We start from the raw sequence: 22,632 nt of genomic DNA, 5'->3' as shown, positions 1-22,632 counted from the left end.
GGGCACCGATTTTCAGAGGTGAGCAGAAGAGGAGCCAGCCATGGAGAGCGAGAAGGAACAGAAAGGAGAGCGCTGAGCAGCAAAGCCAAGGAAAGTGTAAAGAAGAAAACGGTCCAATACTGTGAGATGCTGCAAAGCTGACTCGGACGAGGCATCAGATCTGGCAACCAGTGGATCGTCTGATGGTTTGGAGTTTGTTTGTTTCAAGAGAGAGAAGTAGAGAGCCAGACTGCAGGATAAATGACAGGTGAAGTGTGAGCAATCCAGGGGAAATACTCTCTCAGGGAGTTTAGCAAAAAGAGAAGGAAAAAGTTGGGCAGCCATTTATGGAAAAAGTTTGGACAAAGAAAAGGTCAGTTTAGGATTAATGTTTATCGCTGTTTTGTTTCACTTTTAATCTGGAGGAGACTTGAGCATGATTTTAAACTGAGGAAGGATAAAAGAGAAAGGAAGAGAATAAAGATAGAGAAACTAAATAATCTTGAGGGATACTTGATGGAGTTGAGTCCCATTGGAGGCAGAAGGGGTCGGACAGGACCATGAGAGCTGCGTTATGGTCAGCCTTGGACAAGAGGCCCTTCTCAGAATCAGTAAGGCAAGGAGCAGAAGGTACATAGATGGGTGTTCTGGAAGATGAGATGAGAGCTCAGATTTTCTGTGTGGCCACCGTGATACTTACCCTACATTTAAAAATTAAGCCGTAATTGATAATCATTGTTCTTAAAGGAAGTCACACTAAAATCGATATACACCTTCCTCATTAAGGATATTCCCCATGGCACAGTAAAGAAAATGAGCCTAATGCTCGTATGGTGTATCTTTGTAGCCAAAGACATATGCCAGCTTCCTGTTTAATTTTGCTGTAAAACATCAGAATGGGACCTTCCCAATGAGCCTAGTTCAGATCCGGCGGAGGTTTCGACAGGACCTCACCAAGGCCAGGCATTCCTGCTCAGAGAGGTCATGAAACGGGTCATGAAACAATCAACCAACTGCCAGCTGAGGCCTCCGTTGGCTCCACCCACCTCACCTCCCACATGGCAGGCCTGGGTCTGCTCAGCCATCTGGGGAAAAAGGAAGAAAATGAACGACAGACTGTTGCAACTGAAGTGAAAATCTCCAAACGGTAGCAGTAGCGTCTGGAGTGAAGGATAAAGAAAGGGCCTGTTCTTTTGGGTGGTCTCTACTCTGCTCTCTCGGAGACCTGAAATTTCTTCCTCAGATCTTATTTAAAGAGAAGTTTCTGGAAAAGAGGCCTGGCCCTTAGAAGAAAGAGGCCTTGATCATGGCAAATGCATAAAATAATAGCAAATGTAAGAAAGAGTGTTTTGTATTGGCTTTTATTTTTTTTTTACATCATTAAATTTCCAAAGTAATGTCCACTTATTAACAAAATTAAAATTACAGATACAAATTACAGATACCATTCTATCACCCCTGCCCAGATTTGGGGCTAGGAGTTTATCGCTCTGTCTTTCCGAATGCATCTGTATGTGCATTTATAACTAAGTAAGTGGAGTCTTACTGTGACTAGTACTCTCCAACCTGATTTTTCCATTTTGTGATATGTCTTTCCATGCCAATGCACATAGATTCCTCTTTGTTCTTTCTGACAACTGTAAAAAATTCCACTTTATTGCAGCATAATTTATTTAGTCATCCCCCACCGAAAACAAAAAAACAAAAAAACATTTCAACGATCTTGAGATTTTCACCACAGCAAAACCGCAGTAAACATCTCTGTACACACATCTTTGTGCTCGTTTTTTCTTAAATAAATTCTCAGAAGTGGAGAAAAGGCAAATCACTGAGTAAAAGGGTGTGCACATTTTCAGTTTTGATTGTAATTTCTAGTTTGTCCTACAAAAGGGTCATGCGGCTTTATCATCCCGCCAAAGTTGTTAAGAATGTCTTTTTCCTCATGTCCTATGCAAAACCAAGTGGTAATAATCTTTAAGTATGTCCTCACTTATTGATGACTCACTTTGAGCAGAAATGCAGGGACAGCAAAGGAGCTTACACTTTCAGAAAAGCAGACGGGGGCTCATCTGTGGGATTTGAAGGGGGCGGTGATGAATACTTGAGGACTAGGAAACTTGAGCAGACAGCCACTGGGTGAGGGGGGACAGGAGCTGACCCAGAAGGTCTAAGCAGCTGGAAAGCCCAGAGGAAATTGAAGAAAAAAAATAGTCGAGAGTTTTTATGAAGCCGATATAGTTAGTTATGTGACTTTTCTGGTTCTGAGGCAAGAACCAAAAAAAAAAAAGGATGGCTGAATGGACTTAAGGTTGGAATTGATTGAGCTGATGTTATAACCGAGGGTTATCTGGAGAGAAACAGAAACTTCTCATGGTCGAATGGTGAAGTGGAGCTCTGGACGTGGGATCAAGAGAGGTGAGTCGAGGAGAAGGGACGATAGGGCAGAAGGACATAGAAGGTTCAAAAGATAGTCGGGTCAGAGGCAAGGTCTAAGAAAGTGGAGGAGGTGGTGCAGTGCTCAGACAGTTGGTGATCATCAGAGAGGGTCGTTTCTGAGTTCAAGATTTCAGCACCGCCATGGGGCAGCTGTGGGCTATGATGAGGTGCGGGGAACGGGGCAGGTGCCAGTGACAGAGAGCTTAAGGTGGCCAGAGACCGGCAGGCAGACCCAGGATAAACCTGTGCTGGGTGCGTCATTATCAGGCACGGCAAGACAGGGTGGAGCCAGACGTCACCCGCCTCGAGTGTGCTAGAATGAGAGAATGATCTGGAAGTTGATAGAAGATGGCTGACAGAAGACAGGTAGAGGTGGGTAACTCGAGACACAGCTGGTTGAGGGAAGGGTTACTAAGTGACTACGAAGGAGACACAGACCACCAGCGCCACTATGGGTTATATGTGCTGGGGGAAGGAATGGTGGGAAGGAGGAAGAGTGTTCAAGGAAGAATGCTGAGGATCTTATGACATCTAGAAATAGAAAGTGTGTTCTATGAGATACAGAGGAAGATGAGGAGGGGCAAGTGTTGACTAGGGTTGCTAATAAGCAATTCAGGGATCCAGGAGTGAGCACATGAGGATTTGGAGGGAGAGGGTGGGAATCAGGGCATCAGAAAATGGCTAGGATGGAATGGTCCGCATGGAGCTTCCAGGTGGTATACGGGTACTCACTGCGGCTGTGCAGCCGGGAGGTATGAGAGCCAGACGATTGGGCCCGTCCACTCTGCAGGGGCCGGGAGACCATGCGCCTGGCTGCCGGCCTCCGCATTCATCCACATCCAGCCCCTCTACCAAACAGCAGCGTCACCTTGTAAACGTTACCTACACTAAGCCTCAGTTTTACCCCTTCAGAAATAAGAGTAGTAATCATAGTATTTATCTCATGGGGTTGTTTTGAGGATTAAATTAAATATTACATTTTAAACATGAAGCTTTTGTTCCTAAAACACGGTAAGTATGCAATAAACGATAACTATAATGACATGTCATAGCTGTAAAAATATGTATTCATTTGAAAGAAATCTTCACAATATTGTAAATTAGAAGTAAAAAAATACATTGGACAATCTCCGAACACATAGACAACAGAAACTTCTTATGTGAATACAAGCAGAGATCTCAGTAAAAAAAAAATTAACAATAATAATAATAATAATAATAACTATGTTTCAATGGTTTCTCTCACACAAAATCAAGTACAAAAATTCATAGTTTACTTTAAATCTCTTAAAATGCAAAATTATTGCTGTCCTATGTATATAGGTATTAAGATTTTGCATTCTCTTCTCATTTTTCCATAAGACCCACTTTTATGAGGTAAGAACAATGAAGGGCCATTTATCTCCCATTGCCATCACTGAAGGTTTGGATTCTGAGTGTTAGATGTCCAGAGCGATTCTCCTCGGGTGTGTCCGTGACAGTTTAATAAAGCTGTCACCATCACACGTCTCCGCTTTGCAGGCTGACTGTGTGCATGTCAGATACAGTCGCCCCAGTAAGGCGACCACATGAAGTGGACAGGTCTACCTTTCACACTATATATAGCTTGGAGCCTAGAGAGCAGGGACTTTGTTTCTTTGGGCTTATTATGGCCCAGCCCTTGCTGAGGGGGCTCCAGTTGACCCTATAATAAAGATGTCTTCCTTCAAGGAGCCTGAAATGTAGTGGTGGGAAAGATGAACACGTCTCAACTAAGAATGACATTTCCTTTTGCTTTCATTCTATTGACCCATCCCACTGAGAAAACCTCCGTTCCTGAATCCAGCTTGCACTGGCCCATTCAGACCTTCCCAGGCAGACCCTGTAGGCAAAACTTCCTGAGCAAATTTAAGTCTGTTTTCCGCTAAGATGGGATGCAATGGGTGAACACCTTTACACTGACAGTAGTCCAGGTAAACATCTAGCGAAGATTACAGGGCGAGGTGGGCCTACATTCCTGAATAAGACACTAGTACAGGTCCTCTGAAATAGAAATGGATCTACATGCACACCTCTGGATGCTTCTACTGCCTCACCTGATGAAAATTCTGGTTCCTTGCTTGGGACAACCTTCTCTCCTTCGTAACTATCACGCCCACCTACAGCTCTTCCACATGCCTTCCAAAGCCTGGTCCAATTTCCTCTGCCTTCTGGACCCTTCCTGAATGTCTCCTCTTCACTTTCCATTCTCCAAGCTCCCACACCACTCACTGTCTGCTTTTGAGATTGTTCTGCAAGCTTGAATTTTTCCCTTGACTCGATTACAAGGCTGAGGGCGAAAGGGACAAATCCCGCCTTGCTCATTGTCCCCTGCCCCACAGTGTCTTTCACGTACCCAGTCCTCCATGAACAATCGCTGAATACCAAGCCTGAGCTTGCTGGTCTAACTCAAACATAGATGTGCACATGAGGCTATGGTTAAGGATCTGGTACATTGCACCAAATTCATGGAAACTTTTTCTTGCAAGGAGGTTTCCTCGCAACCAATTTCTGACTTGTTTTCAGATAGGCTTAACTTTTTGATGGTATTGGTGTTTACTTCTCTTGGGGGATTTATCAGTGAAACTAATCTGTCATTTGGGCTTAGAAATTAGCGCCATCCACACAATCTTAAAGGGAGTTGTAGTATTTTACGGTGAACCACTTCCTTGCCTGACCTCCTTTAATGCATGTGATAGTGATTTTACTAATCTAATTTGTCAGCACCCTCCAATACTCTGCTGGTCACTAGAGCATTTTGAAACCAACTGACTGAGAGAGCAAACAGAACCGAAAATAGCATCTTGCCGCTAGAGCCCCACTCAAATGCTGTATAGCTCCTGTAAAGACTCTTTTGATTCTAGATTCTTCCCTTCTTTAAAGTCTTGGCTACTTTCTCAGGTGTATCTGGGCAGGGTGGGGGAAGATGGAGAGGACCCTGTAGTATTACATGCAAGATGCCATGCTCCAAAGGCTCTGCCTTCTTCAAGACGATCCCCCAAAATGATTTTCTGCTAACCATTTCCCACCTACCAGTTCAGTATTTCTCATACTTTCCTCTTTCCCATATAACCACTTCAAGATTTTTACCTTTTCTGAGTACCACCTGTATTTTTTTTCTGAAATATTTTTAAAAATCGTTTCTTTTTACTTAAGTAAAGCCTCACCAACCTCACCTGAATCCCTCCACCGCTTCTCTCAGATTCTCGCTATCACGCCCACAGAACCTTGCACAAAAAGGGCTCTGTAAATAGCGGCACAATGAGTGAATCTGTCAACACTGCTAAGACCACGATCACCTTCACATCCCTCTAGTCTAGCTTATAAATCCCCCGAAATTGGTGGTGCCAGAATTGTGACAGGTAACTTATAAACTCCTAAGAGCCTCATTTTGTAATAATCTAAAAAGACAGAGTTGGTCTTCATTTTACTTACATTGAACTATGCTAAGAGGTATTTAATGGCCTTGTTTGAATGCCTCCCATCCAGTCCTTCCAAACTGACACACATGCGCACAACACACACACACACACACACACACACACACACACTTTTAAAATTGTCGCAGCAATTAAAAAAATAGAGTGAGACTAAAAAGCTCACTATTAAAGTAGGGCTGAGCTGTTCTCCCTCACAGCTCGAACTGTTTGCTTTGGGGATCGACCCAAGCTAGTAAACAACTCAAAGCACAAGTTCAGCCTTTTCATGAGCCAAATTCATCAATTTAAGACCGTATTTGCTGACACTATTTAAACAGCTTATGTAACAACATTCAACTCAGCTGGGTAGCCTGGCTAAAAGTGATATCATAACATCCTTGAAACAGAAGATTTTAAATTAAAACAGGATTTTAAATTAAAATAACTAGCTGATGCAGCTTTGCAGAAAAACTTAAAAAATCCCCAAGCCACAAACCTACTACTCACAAATGAAATGTTTGCATTATCCACCCACTGCTTTGGCCCTTCCACTTTAACAGCACTTAGCAAGCACAGGAGGCTGCCTGTAAGAAGATACACACACGTTTCCTTAGAAATGCAAACTGACAAACAACTGTGCTTACTTAAATGTCATAAAAGTGTTTATGAAATTCCTTCTTTATCTTGAATCCACAACACCTAAGAAAATGACCTTCTCTCCCTGTGAATTCAATGAATGTCTATGCAGTAAAGGAACCGAGGACTGTGGAGATTAACTATGGAAATGGAGTGCCTAGCCCAGAGTAGGCAACTATTATTATCAAATTCAACAAACACCCACTGAACAGAAATGTGAGATGACACGGTAAAGTAAAAATTCAACTGAACTTCGAGGTGGTTGTAATTGGGAGTGGGGGGTACAGTTTGAGAACCAGCCCTTACAGATTTTGAAGGGAGACAGATCCTGTCCAGATGCCACTGCGAGGCCAAAGTGAAGCTGGGCATAGCCAAGCCAATGCCCCCAGACCATCCTTCTGTGCCTGAGAGTGCTCCAGGTTTCACGCGGGGGAGAACTGTCAATTGTTCTTGTCACTGAGACTTCAGATCCTTCCATGGGCAACTGCCCGCATATCATCCCTAGATTGCTACAGCAGACTCCTGACTGTGCCCCGAGACTTTGCCACGCCCCATTCGAATTAGCAAATTGCTCCTTCTTCCCCTGCATTTCCAGTCACGAGACACACGTAACCTCCTGCAAACAGAGAGTGAGGGGCCTTACATCCAGATGGGTGGGGATAAATTTGGAAGAGCCCTGTAACTTGTATTTGAGTGCAACTAAATGTTCAAGAAACTCTTGCCAGCAATCATGAGATTTGGGTTCCAGACCTGGCTCTGCTGCCTCTGTTGCTGGACAAGATCCTTTACTTTTCTGAGCTGACTTTCCCCATCTGAAAATACTATTTCTTCTAGCTCTTACTTATCTGAATTGAAATTTGTCCATTTTAATGCCTTCCATTTTATTGTATTGATCATTTAATAACGTGTTTTCATCACTGCACCTCTTTATCTAAAGACATTGCCCCTTTGTAAATTAGCTTTATTCTATAGAATTTATCTGTTGCCACTTTGTTCTAGCAATGAAATTTTCAAGTATAAAATCTATTGAGCTCAGTTCTTGGGACAACTAAGGTATGTACATAATTTGGTATACCATTTACATAAAATGAATGTGGCAAGAAATGAAAAAAGAAAAATGAAATTCTTGAAAGCAGAATATGATTTAACACCCACTGGACGAGAATAGCTCACATCTGCTTTCTGGTTTTGCTCTTGAAAACATATTTACATTCGTTTCATCACAGGCTCAAGCTTCAGATGCCCCCACCCAGCTCTCTGAGGTCTTGAACATGTGACCTTGGTTCTCAGCCTCTACAGCCATAAATTAATCAGATGGAACCAGGTCTCTCAAATTCTTTCCAGACTTTTAGGTCCCAGTTGTGATCCATTTTAAGTTGCACCACGTAGTGGCCAAAAGCGACATAAACCCAAAAGGCATTATCTAAGTTACCATATCTATTCATGAGTCAGGGCTAACGCCAAACACCTCTCTTCAGTTTGAAGTCTCCCAGACGCTCAGGGAGCTCGCTTGCTCTGAGCTCGTTATTTCAGTGTCTATCTCAGTGTCGATCCTGCTGAGCTCACCTCTTACCTTACCTATTGCCTCCCTAGGGACTGCATCTGGCTCGTGTTTCTGTCTTCAGAGCACGCTGAAATGCCTCCTCAATGGCTTATGCCCACTCAATGGCTTTCACCCACTCGAGCGCCAAACTCCTGGTATTTGCAATAATAATCTCTCTCCTCGTACACCTTTGCCTCTTCTAGGGCAGTGTTTCTTAGAGTGGTCCGTGGTCACTCCTGGAGCGTTGGTAAAGATGGCAGACGCTAAGGACCCAAGTTAGACTTCATGATTCAGATTTTCCGAGCCACAGCATCGTTATTTAAACAAGTTTCCCCGATGATTTTAAGCATAATAGTTAGAAATTCCCTGCTCTTTCAACGACTTCGTTAGCTATTTTTAATGAAAAAGGTGTTATATTGGAGTTATTTTGTTTTCGTTTTTGTTTTTAACCAGGCATACGGGGGGGACGGTGCAGAATGCGCGAGGTGGGATGAGGGTCATTCCAACCTCTATCCGAGAACCTGGCAGCGCTGGTGCTGTCGGCCTATCTCTGCCGAGTTGGAGCTCCTGGAGAGAGGTCCAGGGCGCGCGCGCCCGACCGCCCCAGGAGACCGTCGAGAAGTTGGGAGTCAGATGCCGAGGCGACGGTCCTCGGGACCGCCAGGCCACGGCAAGTGAAGGAAAAGCCGTTCGCGGTACTCCAGACTATGAGGTTCCGCCGCGCGCCGCGCTAGAGCCTGGCATCCTTGAGCGGCCGCTCCCCTCCTGTTGCCATTGGCAACGGCGACCGGCCCCCAAAGTCAGCGTGGCGCGAAAAGGCGGGACTTCCGGGTTCTGGGAGCTCATGCGCATGCGGTGGTTGGTCTGTCAGCCTGCACTTCCTGTCGCGTGATCTTGAGGGCCAATAAAAGTGCCTAACTACAGAGTCACGTGCCTCCGTTCCCATTAGCAACCGGAGGCTTCTAAACAATCCGCCCTCCCTCCCCATCCTCTGTGGTCCACCCACCCTCGGAGATCCCAGGTTTAACGAGGCTCCGCCTGACCTCTGCGCTCCTCGGGGCTGCGGACTCCCGCCCGCCGCCATGGTGAGTAGCCGGTCCGCTGGCGCCGCACCGAGCAGTGGGCAGCGGCCGGGGCTGGAGACGCGGAGCTGGGGCTGCGGAGTGATGGCGTGGCCTGCAGCGGGTTTGAGTCGGCCCCTGAACCTCCCTGAGGAGGATGGGAGTGTTCAGTTAACCTCGGCCAAAGCCCTTCCGGGACAGTGCTAGGTGAAGCCCTCTCCTAGCAGGTTCGCTCCGCCATATCGTTTTATGTCTATTCCTCGCCCCTTCCCGGGGTGCCCGGACCAAGTCACACCTCGCAGGCGGACGGCGAAGAGAGCTGGCGGGGACCGGCTGCAAGTCGAAGGCGCAAGGCGGGATCTTCATTCGGTTCCAAAAATTCTCAAGTTTTTGCGCGCGCGCACGCACCCTTTGGCAGTGTAAACAAGATGTGTTAACAAGCCAGAGGTGGGAGAATGTGTTTGAATCCAGCTTTCTGATGTGAGAACGACTTTAAGAGTGCAAGCCCCCCATTTTACAGCTGAGGATATTTAGGTGATATTTCATTTGTTTTGACTTGTTCAAAAGAGGCCCCATCTTGTATGCTCAAACATATCCCATTAACCTCTCCAGCGGATATACCATGCCAACTTAACTAGCAACCGTACCTAGAACATCACACAGTACTGAAGTGTTCAGCAAAGGGGATGAAACCAGAGTTGGAGCACCGCTGTAATGGAGCGAAAAAGATTTGTTGGAGCTGTTCATGGTACAGTTGGGGACACATATCTGTGGGTCAGCCTGTTGGACTTGAGAGTCATAGGTGTATAGGTCTCAACTGAAACCTTGAGATAGATTATGTCATCAAGGGGAGGATAGAGACAAGACAGGGCCCTGGGAAATACAGATTATTTAAGAGACAGCCCCAAGAAGAGGAGCCTACAAATGAGATCAAGAAGGAAAGGTGTAGTTAGCTGCCAAAGAATGGAGCAGGTCAGCTGAGAACAAGGCAACAGCCATGTAGGTGGATTAGTAATTAAGTCGCTGGTGAGCTTTACAAAAGGAGGTGGGTTTAAGGACTAGATGATAGAAGGGAAGTAGAGAAATGCAGCTAGAGGGAATCTCAGCGGATTGGGTTTTTTGTTGTTGTTGTTGGTTTTAAGTGTGAATGAGGTTTATATACATAGTCTTCTCTATAGTCTCAAGGGAAGAAGAAACCCATAGAATGTTGAGAGGGGGAACAATTATTTAAGTAAAATTCTCCAGGAGTTTGAAAGAGAACCAATTAGGCCTCATGAAGGAGTGGCCTTCAAAAGAAGGAATACTCTAAGTTTATTTGTCAGGCACATGTCTCTCATGTGCTGGGCACTTTGAGAGGTACTGGTATATCTCAGGGAGTCAGATGGGCAAGGTCCTGCCCCTTGTAGACTTATGTCCTAAGGAAAATGGGACTGCCAAGAGAAGGTGAGGATGTGTATGGGTACAGAAACGCCATGGTAAAGGACTCAGGGGGTGAAGGAGGTCATGCTAAACGACCTTGGTGTTGGCTGCCACAATGTTGGAGGCTACGCTGCATGCTGAGAGTGAGGGATAAGCCTGGAGAGAGGCTTGGCAGTTAGACCTTTGTCTCCTATAAGACGGCTATGATAGTTCAAGTTATTCTTAAAATAAAGATAATTCTCACTCATTTAGTCTCCTACATTAGATGTTCAGTTTTGTAACTTCCTTTTTTAATTATCATTATAGCTGTAAGATGGAAAAGAGTTTCATTAATCTCTAGCACATAGTTGTCAAGCTCTCATCTGGTTTAAAAATCAGGACCAATATTAATAGCTATTTTAAAACCAAATATATTTTTTAAAGTTGTATTAGATGGGGTAAGGTTAAATGGCTGTAATAAAGATCCAAAAACCAATGGCTTAAAGAATACAGAAGATTATTTTTCTCTCCCTCGACAGCAACCTCACTGCTCACCTCAGATGAGTAGGTCACCGCTCCTCCACAAAATCACTTAGGGATACGATCCCTTTCATTTTGCTCCACCAGCCCCTAGGCCATGGTTGCAGTCTGCGTGGTTCAGCTGAGCCACCACCACCTCCAGGTTTTAGAGAAATAGGGTGTGGCAAAGATGCGCCCCATGTCTCAAGGCCCAGGCTTTGGAAATAGCCCTCATCTCTTCCACTCACATCCAGTGCTGAGAAGTAGTCACATGGCCACGTCTGCCCACAGGAGGGCTGGGAAGTGTCCCCTAGTTGGGTAGCCATGTCCCGGGAAGAAAGGAGGAACAGAATTTAGTGGACATCTAGCAGTCTCCACCGTAGGATATCTTGTGTGTTTCCATTGTTGGTTCCTTTATTACATCTTCAGGACTGACGATTACTTCTCTCTCTTTCAGGCAGAGCTGGGCCTAAATGAGCACCATCAAAATGAAGTTATTAATTATATGCGTTTTGCTCGTTCAAAAAGAGGCCTGAGACTCAAAACTGTAGACTCCTGCTTCCAAGACCTCAAGGACAGCAGGTATCAGGGGACTGTCAGGGAACCCAGTGGGAATGCGGATCCTTTCTGGCAGCCGGGGTGGGGATGCTGTAGCGGAGACCACACAAACCATGGCCGGGAGTACTAATCCACTGAGAGCAGCTACACTAAGCCTCGTAGATATGTGAAATTCAAAAGATTGGATTGCGGTGGGAGCAGTCAGTTACCAAAGATGCATGTGTGATGCACATGTGATAATGAAGGGGTTGCAGAGTTTCAGGAGGGCAGTCAGGAAAGTGCTTGCAGGATGAATGATTGGCTTGTTGTATTAAAGATTCCAGAACGTTAGCTACCGAGTTATTAATTAAGATTAGAGCCATAAGATATGGCAATTAGCAAGGAAACACCTGCAAAGTTCATACGTAGTTACCATTGATTTTCATATTGAACTTCGCAGGGAAAACAGCAGGAAACTGCAAAACTTTCTGACTGGTACCAAAATTGTTAGCTGACTTTGTAGCAAGAGATGATAATTAGTTTGGTTGGGACAATAATGGAAGATAAAGACCATAGAAAATTTATGTTTGATCTGGAGGACAATAGGGAAACCAAAGAAAAAGACTGAATAATAAAGAGACATCAGATGACTTGGGGATAAGGCTTTGGCACACTTAAATGTCAGGTAAGACATAAATGAAAAAGGCCTCCAAGTCAGCTGCAACTGTCATAAAGCCATGAACTTCACTCTGTAGCAGAGACCTGCAGCCGTAGACCATTATCTGTTCCATTCAATAATTTGGTTTCCTATCCTCCAGCAGATGTAAGCAGCAATTTAATTGTCGAGGCCATGGGACAGCCAAAGAAGGTGCTGCATTTCTTACTTTATGCATCCAAGCACCTTAACTGCTTTTCGTAATAACGAACTTGGGTTGCCAATAAAAGCAGATTTTTAAAAGCTGATTTTTGATATGTTCTGTTAAAGTATAGAATGGCTGTTAATATATTTAGTTAATATATTTCATCAGAAATAGGTCAAGTTTTGGTTTTTTAAGAATGGTTAAATTCTACTGGCCAAATGAAACATTAAAGAATGGTAAACCAAATAATATTAACTTGAGTATAACTTTGGTGCACCTCCCTTTACTAGGTCCTTTTGGAATTGAGTAAGAAGATGAACCTGAGTTTGGGGTCCTTGCTCTTCATCTTCTGAGTGTCTGGGACAAGGGACTTTGAGGGCAGAGGCAAGGGAAGGACGGGATTGAGTTACTGTGAAACTCATTGAAAGTAGGAGGTGCGCACAGCAGCTTTCTCAAGGATGGATGCTTTGGGGCATGTTGCCAAGAGCGCTGGAAATGATCGTGTGGTTGAGTCACCCCCAGTGGGACCACGGTCAGGTCACCGCCACACACTGAGTCTGTGTTCCCGTCTGTAAAGTGAGGGCATTGAAGAAATGGCTTCAAAGTTCCCTCCCAAACCAAACACATTCTGCGGCAGAGCGGATTTTTACCACAGTTGTGGATGATAGTGTTCATTTTTATGGAGTGGTCAGTGGTCCATGAAGCTTTAACTAAAATAAGTTCGTTTTGGAGTTGGTCATCTTTTCTTCTGAGTCTCAGGAATGCTAGGAGAAGCAATATGTAGTTACCGTTGATTTTCTCACAGGCATTTACTGACATCTAAATAGTTCATACAATTTTCGAAATGCCAGACAAATGGAAAGGAAGGAGAAATGATACCTTCCAGGTGACTTTTGAAATTACTAATTCCGATAAGACTAATTTTAGTGGAAAATGTAAAGCACAAAAGATTTTTAATCTGAAAAATTAAAGAAAAAAGGAAATAGTTTGGGGGAATGTCTCTGAGCATGTGCTTATTAAAGGATATCCACATTTGAATAGTGTGCCACAATTTAATTGTTCAAGAGACTTTAAAATTTAATCAAGTTTTGATTATTTTCGGTCTGCTTTATTAATAAAGAAGACAGTTCCCAGAGAGGTTTTCACAATAACCCTTCATTCCCTAGATCAGGGGTTCTCTCCCTCAGGCAGGCTGTGGACCGGTACTGGTGCATGGCCTGCTAGGAACCAGGCCGCACAGCAGGAGGTGAGTGGCTGGTGAGGGATCAAAGCTTCATCTGTATTTGCAGCTGCTCCTCAGCACCAGTATCACTACTCAGCTCCATGGGGTAATCAGGCTTTCTCATAGGAGCACTGGTCCCTGGCCCGGTGCCACAAAGGTTGGGGACCCCTGGCCTAGATGACATGAATGTGGGTTTCTTCGTTTTATTTTGTTTTGTTTTGTTTTGCTTTGCAAACAGTTTTTGTTGTTTATGCAGAAGTTTTGGATGGGGTTTTTCAGGCTGGTGGAGGAGACCTTCACCATAGACGAAGTCTCTGAAGTGCTGAGCGGGCTGCAGGCTGTGGTCCACAGCGAGGTGGAGTCCGAGCTCATCAACACGGCCTACACCAACGTGCTGCTTCTGCGGCAGCTTTTCTCGCAGGCTGAGAAGTGGTACCTCAAGCTACAAACAGATATCTCTGAACTTGAAAACAGGTAATAAAATTTGCACCTGCAGTTATGACAATGGAGGCCCAAGCATAGTCTTAAAAGTTAGTAAATGTCTTTACTGCTGCTTTTCTTGGGGCGAGTGCCTGAGAAAATTTGGGTAGGGCCACAGCTCTCTTAAGCGCCACTCAGCATCCCCTCCAAAGCTCTCTGTTTCTACTCTTTCTAGGTGTTATAAAGGCTTTCGAGATTTATGAAATCGCTTTTCAGGTTATTAATAATTAACATGATATCGTTGTTAGCCTGATTGGCATTATAATAAATCTTTATAGAGATAGGTCAACTAGAAAATAGAGATGAAACATTTGAACAAATATTCAGATATCATCATTTCAGACTAGTAGTATTGGAAGTTTTTTCCTAAATAATTACATTTTAAATTACACACTTATCTTTAAAATAGAAAATGTAAAAAGATAGTTTTACACTCTGAGTACCATCAAAGAATTCAGTAAGTTTAAAAAGCACAGTAAAATCGGTGAAATTGAAACTCATCTAAGAGAAAGTCATGCCAGAAATCAGGAAAGACTGGCCGCTGAACCCTGCGAGCTGTTCTCCAAACACAGTGGCAGCGTGCAGCCCGGGGGGCAGTGTCCACACTGGGCAGGTCCCCGGTAGCAGAGGGAAACCCTTCCGCTTCACCAGCTGTCGGGAGGGCGCTGGCAGGCAAACGCCCCGTCCCGAGGCTTAGAAGAGTCGTCACCGCCCTTCACTCTGTGCGCTTCCGTGTGGTCAGCTCTCGTTTACCTTTGCAAACGGAAGAAAATAACTGTGTGGGTCACGGCAGGCCATCTTTCTGGAGACTATGTCATACTCTTCCTCAGTATATGTGATACTCTCTTTTTCAGGCGATATCGCAAAGTACCGTAATTCCGTTTGGAGGAGGCTGCTCTTTTAAAATCAGTTTGTCTTCATCTACTAGCTAACAGTGTGTATTATATAACAAAGGTGTCTCACCATGGCACCTCAAAAATACAGAGTTGACTACAAATTTCAGACAGATCTGTATTAGCATTGTAGTTTAGTTCTAGATATCATATTGCACACTCAGTAGGTGCAAAATAACTGGGCGTTGTGGGAGATTCAAGTGGAATCCACACGGTTTGGATTCTCAGCCATTAGTGTTGAGTCTTGTTCATCTCTGTTCTCTCCAGCATGTACTAGATTGGTGTGAGTGGTTTTATTCTTATGTGTGTGATACAATTCTATTTTAAATAAATGTTTTTTTTTCATATTTGCTTTTATCTTCAAGAGAATTATTAGAACAAGTTGCAGAATTTGAAAAAGCAGAATTTACATCTTCGAATAAAAAGGTAACTTTTTAAGTCATTTTAAGTCCATATCTTAATAACCAGTATTTAAAATCCTCAGGTTGCTCAGAGCATTCAGAGCTAAGGTGAGAACTCTCAAGGAAAAGCATTCAAGAGCAGAATTCAAAAGCTGTTCTTGTTCTCTCTCTCTCTTTCTCTCTCACTCACCTGTTTTCCTCATCTGTCAAGTGGAGACTGTGCTAATAATGGTTACCTACCTCTCTCGTTAACCATTCTCGGGATCTGCGATGACCACTCAGCACTGCGTCGTATAGACGCACCATAAGCCTCCCTGGTGTTGGGTGGTGAGTGCTGCCGAGATGAACCCGGGAATTGCACATACAGAACAATCCTCCACTTATTCCTTTAGAATACCTTTCTGACATTTCCGGGTCAGAGGGCATGGATTCTTTTGTTTTGAATACACATTGCTAAACTGTGGGAACATTTGTGCCAAGGTGTTCTTCATCTGCAGTGTGGTTCCCTTAATCCTCATCAGAGTTATAGGTTTCCCCAGAGTCTGGGTCTGTGCAGAGCCTGTGTTTCAGCGCCCACAGGCTAAAGCCCGGTCCCTAGAGGCTAGGATTCATGTCCGCTCTGGCTCTGAGCACCTAGCCCCCTTTCCCTCCCATCTGTATTGTTTTAGACAAGATATGGAGCGGATGGGTTTCATGTTTATCTCCAATTCGTATTGGGCAGCATGGGCCAGGCGTCGTCCTGGGCATCGGGGCGTAACAGAGAACGGGACCAGTGAGGACCCCCACCCTCTAGGAGCTGACATCCTGGGGCGTATGTTTACACGGTGTCTCCCTAGAAAGTGCCAGCGTTCAGGGATCACACGCTATTTATTCTGCAATGGCTGCAATTTGGTTTCTGTATTTCGTTTCAGCCCATCATAGATATCATAAAGCCGAAACTTGCTCCGCTTAACGAAGGTGGGACGACAGAACTCCTGAATAAGGTAATGCCGCCATCATTTTGAGAAATGGCAAACCCTCTGTTGTGCCCTCCGGTCGCCTGCACAGCTTGAGAGTGGAGGCCGATTCAGGCTGTGGTCCGCGGAGGGCAATTAGGCCGTTGCAGGTTTTTGATGTGGTGGTACCCAGTGGGCCAGAAGAGGGCACACTTACCTTCCAGATGGTCTGAAGCAGCTCCAGGTCACGTCTTCTCATGGTGAAGTGAAGAGCATGGAATTTTTGACAGTGTTTATTGACGCACATTTAGAAGTTTATGGGCTGTGATAACGATTAAGGCAATTTTATTGAGAGATTTGTGAAAATGAATTACCAATATACAAATAAATATTCTTCGTAACTCCAGTATTAACATCATGCAGATGTTGTTAGGTAAAAAGCAATATAATATCTGACTTTTCACTCTCAAAAACCTTAAAGTTTCATTGGGAAGGGAGAACTGATCTTCAGGAAACAGGAGGATGCTAATGTGTGTGCCACAAGTGCCACAGGTGCCACAGAGAAGACAGTTCCATGTGCATAAGAGCAGTTGAGGACAGACTGTTGGGTAAGGCAGGGCCTGCGCCGGGCTGAAGAGTAAAGATGGGTTAAGTTGTCAGAGGCAGGAGGAGGGGGCCCGGCGGGCAGAGGAACAGAATAGGCAGCTGTCGGAGGCAGGGGGCAGGCTGGCCTGATTGGAACAGAGCAGCACTCTGACGGGCCGGTGTATGTGTTGGAGCGTAGTAAGAAATAAGGCTGGACGACAGGCGACTAGTGATTAAGCTGCTTATAAGCAAAGGTATTTGGCCTCCGCTCTGTCAGAAACATTTAGAGGCTTGGGCACAGGGTAGTGGAATGCAGAAGCTTGTGTTTGAGGATAAGTGACAGCGTTGTGCAGTGTAGGCCGAGAACAGACCCGAAGTTGCAGGATCAGCAAGGTGAGAGTGGCATAGGATGGGGACTTTGGGAAGGGCTGAAAGTGGAGGGCTGAAGAGAGTCTGAGGCTGTGAGAGAAGGAACGGGAAGTCTTAGAGCCAAAGATGATCCCGTGGGGCTGAGTAGAATTAGAATAGTACCAATAACTGGGGCACACATTTTTGATCTATAATGTAATTTAAATCTGATTTTAAAATAAATTTTTAAGTGAAATAAGTAATTTCAAGTATTAAAAATAGTTGGCTGAAATAATAAAACTTGAATTTACCCACAAAGGAAATTTTAAGACTTCAAGAAGAGAATGAGAAATTGAAGTCGAGGCTGAAGACCATTGAAATACAGGTAAACTGAGAAATACTTTAACAAGATTAGTGGGAGAGTTACTTACAGACTAAATACTGATTGTGTTTTGTTTAAACTTGATTATAGGCTACAAACGCACTGGATGAGAAATCAAAACTAGAAAGAGCCCTGCAAGATTTACAGCTTGATCAAGGAAATCAAAAGGTGAAATCAGTTTTAGCTGTCTTTTTCAGATTTGCTGAGTAGAATAAAAGTATAAACTTAATGTTAAGTTTTAGTTACTGTTCATCATCCCCCGCCCCCTGCCGCTCCCCTGCCACTGTTGTCCTGCACTGGGACACCTTGTCCAGGAGAGGCCAGGTGAGGACCAGTGCCCTCCCCTCGCCGTCCTCCGGTGCAGAGGGGCAGATGCCCAGCTCGCGTGCCTCCCATGTCCCGAGAGCCCGTTGGCACACAGGCTTGAATTTATTTTTTTAAAGTTTTCTCTCTTTCACTTTAATATCCCAATTATAATGGGGAAAAAAAAGAAACAAACGCGAGTTTTTAGTTACAATTATATTTGTATGTGAGTTTTATTATGCAAAACTTATTACTTAGTTTGCCTTTCTTGAGTCTGATAAAATAGAGTGAGTTTACCTGTTACGAACCTTCAGATCCATGTCTATCTAGTGGTACTTGTGTAATGCAGCGAGATCCAGGGTCGATGGTCTCCGGGCTTGTCTGAGTGTGATGGCCGAGTGTCGCTGCGCCTGCCTGGAGTCATCTGCGCACAGCTCTGCCTCTGGGGGCCGTCCGTTGAGGCTGGAAGCTGTAATAGGATCCCATTTGAGTGAATGGTCCTTGCAGTGTTGGCTTTTCTAGTGGTTTTATTGTCATTGTAAATGTCTACTAAACAGACCCAAAACCTGCCCCACTAGGCTTGTGTTACACTTTTTCTATGGGAAATTACAAATACATACAGAAATAGAGAGACAGGTGTAATGCACCCCAGGTACGCAGCACTCAGCTTCACCAGTCGTTAGGCAAGGCCAGTCGGGTTTCATATTTACCTCTACTTTCTTCTCCCCGACCCCACCCCCGTTTCTGTTTTTTAGGCGAGATCACAGATGTTACATCATTTCATTTGTAGCTAGATATCATTTAAATAAGAGGATATTTCTTATGTGGCTAAAAAATACAAAGGAAAATACATGTAATTTTCAATCATTATATACTAAGGACCACAAATGTATAAAACAGAGAGCTAAATAAATATCTCCAGAACAGCTTTATAAGTCCCCCAAAGGAAAACAATTGCAAATAGTTTGGATGATGAATTTGTTTTAAAAGCCGTTTTGGACTTTGCTCCAATTTTACTTTTAAGATTTTGGCAAAAGCAAGATGCATACATGCCTTCACTGGTTGCAGAAATAAAATCTTTTGAAAGGTCCTATTTCAAAAATGAGTAAAGAATTTTTCTTTTGTTGATAGTACTGCTTCATCTTAATACTTAGCAATTATAGCCCATTTTCCTGTCTTATTAATACAACTTTTTATTTCTATTATAAATTTTATCCAGTCAAAAACAAGAGAAAGGATCCATCTGCTTGTATTAAGCTGACAAAGTGTGCAAATGTGTATAACCATTAATATAAAAAAATTAAAATATGGTAAATTTAGCAAACTATAAAATTAATAAGCTTCATTTGGCTCTCATAAATAATAAGTAAAATGTTATTAATAATAATGCATTAATTTTATTATTCTTCCATCTGTATATTTCAAAATTCTTCACTGGGATTTTTTGAACTTGACTTTTCAACATGACACCTGTGTGGCCTCCTAACTCTGGGACATGCAGCCTCGTCACATTTAGGGTCTCGCCTCACTTGTTCCTCTTCGGAATCCTAGCAGTTCATAAATCACGTAAACATGTTTGGAAATCAGTGACCGAGTATCTGCCATGTGCTGGACACCATGCACTGAAGGCTGAGGGTGCACTTGGGGGGCGTGCTGGCGCCCCCCCAAGGAGCTGGAGCGCACCCAGGCCGCTGGCCCAGGTGGCCGACATACACACGCAACACACCTCGTTCGCCTATATCTCCCTTGCTGGTGAATCACCATCTAAAACAGTCACTAATTAAGATGTCAATATAAAGTTATGATGATGTGTATATTTTTCATAGAATTTTATAAAGGCTGAAGATTTGAGTGACTTGGAAAACACAGTTGCCACTTTAAAGAGTGAGTTTCAGAAGACACTTAACGACAAGACAGAAAATCAGAAGTCCCTAGAGGAGAGTCTAGCGACAGCCAAGCATGACCTGCTCAGGGTTCAGGAGCAGCTGAGCATGGCCGAAAAGGTCAGATATGTCTCTAAATGTCCAGTTAAATGATGAACGGAATTCAGAGGAATGACGGGGAACTGTGGGAGGAATTGATTGGACGACTGCAGATTCACGTTATTTTTTCTGAAGGTTTTAACCAGCATGTGTTCTAAAGATTTGTCATTTCTGGGCACTGAGATTCTCCCATCTTTGGCACTAAAATCTCTGTGATAATAAAGATCTCCACTCCTCCCTGTGGCATGGCGGCGTGCTCCTCCACGGTGGCTTCCCTGCACGGCCCTGCTCCCCGTCGCCCTTCCCGTCCGTCCCTCCTACAGCCTGACAGAGGGATGGGTGACTTTTTTTAAAAAGGATTCTATGCCTTTTCCTTAATTCATAAGAAATATGTTGAGGACTGGGTTCTTTAAGGATTAGACTGTTCAGAATTTGGGAGTAAAAATTTAGCTAATTTAAAAATTCTCCTCCTCTAATACTGACACTGCTTTGGGATTTGGAAAAAGATCATGCTTATTTTACCTGAAAGTCAGTTTACTCTTTCAAATAGAGTTCCTTCCTAGGGCTTGGTATTTCTGAGTCATTTGCTAACATTATGTTTGGGGAAACGTTACTATTGGCTTCTCATTTGAAAGAATGTCTTTTTAAAGTTTGGATAGTCTTAATTTTATATGAGTATATTTTTTAAAGAAAGTAGAAAATAATATAAGCAGAAGACTAGTAAAATCAGAGCAAAAAATATACATTTTCTTTGGATTTGTTAATTCTTTCCTTAACTATTCTTTAGTAATGGGCTGACGTTTTTCATTGCACAGGAATTAGAAAAGAAATTCCAGCAGACAGCAGCTTATCGCAACATGAAAGAGATTCTTACCAAGAAGAACGACCAACTCAAAGACCTGAGGAGAAGACTGGCGAAGTAAGCCCTGCAGGCCCTGTGCTTCGGGCTCGTGCCCCTGCTGGGGCTGTTCTTCGTTAAAGCCGAGCTGTGTCCCTAGAGCAGGCTGGAGGGAGTTGCTCCACTGTTTGGTCAGAGCCTGCACGGGGGTTGGGCGAAGGGTCACCAGCCTAGCCTCATCCGTAGCACCCACTGGGCTGCTGCTCAGGTGCGGCTGGACCGGAGGCTCGCGCGCAGCTGCGGTCGGCTGCTCTCGGTGGTGGATTTGCGCAGCGGGGCGTCGGACAGGACACACGGCAAGCGCAGGCCAGCGCTGGGCATTTCTCCTCGGTGCCGGCCTTGCTGCGTCCAAGACCTGGGTATACTATGCCCTCAGGTGGCAAGTTAGGTGCGAGGGAATGAGGTCCACGCGGGTGGGTGCCATAGCCGGCATGGCCGAGAGGTCCACGCTCCACCTAGGACTTGTCTGGCCACCTGATGCCCAGGCGGGACCATGTGAGGTTACAGCAATTCCCCACAGAGGGAGGCCTAAAGCCGGGGCTCTCACCGTGCCCTTACGGTCCATTCACAGACCTCCTGGTCTGGACGGCATCTGTTCATCAGGGTCATTTTTGTCATTAGCAGTTTTGCCTGGAAACTCAGCCGACATTTTACCTTTATCAGGGTTCTAGGGAACAGAGTTAGGGAGTGAGTCTAAGATCACATTTGTCCTTGGAGATGGGGGCTCGTTAACAAATTGTCTGCCTGACAATTTGGATAATTACTGGATTTCTACTGTACTGAGCTGCCATGTATCTAAATGCCAGACATAGAGACTTGAGTCTGACTGTATCTTTGCAGTTAACGGGCCCGTTCTGCCCGCTTCAGGAGTGCCCTCTAGGTCACCGTCATAGTGCCTTGCGTGTACCCGACTTCCACGTTAGCGGTGATTCAAAGTGAAAAATGCAGCGTCATTGGTTCAGTCACCGGAAGTGTTCCAAGTAAACTTTCTTGGTAACAATAACAACAACAAAAGGTATTCTGACATTATGCTCTTAATTTAATTTATATCTCTTTCCAGATATGAACCTGAAGATTAAAAACGGAAGAAAATTTCATGGAAGCTGCCACCACATGAAAGCATGAGCTGTTTCTCACCTCAGGCATGTATTTTGAAGCAGTTTGTTATATTCCCTCTCTTTATTTTTCTAATATTTAGACTTTGCTTCTAATATTTAGAACTAGAGTTCCAATTTGCAGTTGCTTAACTGAGACGAGAGAGACCGACAGATTCCAGTCAGTCACCCCAGACTCCCCTCCGCCCAGCGCTCCAGAGTCTTGGTTCATATGCACCGAGAATCCTTTTCAGTAAAGAAGAGACTTTGGGGTAGGAAGAAGAGTCTTATCCTTTTGCATTAGTATAAAGAGTATACCTTTTTAATAAATGTTAAAGCCAGTAATATCTATACTTGTGCACCCCCCAGGGTAAATATGAAATGGAGTTATTAAAGATAGTTATTACAAATAAACCTTATTTTTAAAATGAAATCTAACTCCTTTTCTCTATTTGATCATCAGAAAAATACACATATCTATTGAAAATGTGAATACTACCTTTTACAGGCAGCATTTTTACCAGTACCAAGGAAAATTAATAGTGAATGTGAGAATTTGATTAACTACTTCGGTCTGTCTAAATGCTGTGTTTATCGGCGGAAATTCAGACATTTTTTGCAGCACGGCTTATCATGAGAATACTGATGGAGAAGTCAGGTACATCCTGTACTTCTACGGTTGAGGAAGTATCTAGAGTCAGAA

The 22,632-nt window shown here is 44.1% G+C and overlaps 1 protein-coding gene and 1 long non-coding RNA gene across 4 annotated transcripts; one reads left to right on the top strand and one right to left on the bottom strand.

Moving 5' to 3' along the window:
* Positions 1-9,007: 9,007 nt before the first annotated feature.
* On the top strand, positions 9,008-22,362 carry LZTFL1 (leucine zipper transcription factor like 1). Of its 3 annotated transcripts, none has more exons than XM_016141340.2 (10): positions 9,008-9,116; positions 11,467-11,591; positions 13,908-14,102; positions 15,367-15,427; positions 16,314-16,385; positions 17,590-17,655; positions 17,743-17,820; positions 19,782-19,958; positions 20,753-20,856; positions 21,896-22,362. In XM_016141340.2, the coding sequence occupies exons 1-10, from the start codon at positions 9,114-9,116 to the stop codon at positions 21,912-21,914; spliced, it is 900 nt and encodes a 299-aa protein (XP_015996826.1). In that variant the 5' UTR covers positions 9,008-9,113; the 3' UTR covers positions 21,915-22,362. The 3 variants fall into 3 exon arrangements, with proteins under 3 accessions (XP_015996826.1, XP_036075283.1, XP_015996827.1); XM_036219390.1 differs by lacking the exon at positions 9,008-9,116 and adding an exon at positions 9,187-9,539; XM_016141341.2 differs by lacking the exon at positions 9,008-9,116 and adding an exon at positions 9,187-9,840.
* LOC118601663 lies at positions 14,508-18,588 on the bottom strand. The gene is made up of 3 exons (XR_004950483.1): positions 18,253-18,588; positions 16,555-16,659; positions 14,508-14,861 (listed from the first exon to the last, which is right to left on the bottom strand). It is a non-coding gene; the product is annotated as an uncharacterized LOC118601663 (long non-coding RNA).
* Positions 22,363-22,632: the final 270 nt, after the last annotated feature.

This window comes from Rousettus aegyptiacus, unplaced genomic scaffold, assembly GCF_014176215.1.
Source record: "Rousettus aegyptiacus isolate mRouAeg1 unplaced genomic scaffold, mRouAeg1.p scaffold_m13_p_4, whole genome shotgun sequence".
Taxonomy (NCBI): Eukaryota; Metazoa; Chordata; class Mammalia; order Chiroptera; family Pteropodidae; genus Rousettus; species Rousettus aegyptiacus.
Note: the sequence above shows the minus strand (reverse complement) of the source record. Positions and strands in the feature narration are given on the sequence as shown.

Excerpts from the sequence above, each read along its gene's own strand:
- LZTFL1 (XM_016141340.2), top strand. Across the intron at positions 14,103-15,366 it reads ATCTCTGAACTTGAAAACAG|AGAATTATTAGAACAAGTTG; the intron begins GTAATAAAATTT and ends TTTATCTTCAAG. Across the intron at positions 17,821-19,781 it reads TTGATCAAGGAAATCAAAAG|AATTTTATAAAGGCTGAAGA; the intron begins GTGAAATCAGTT and ends TATTTTTCATAG.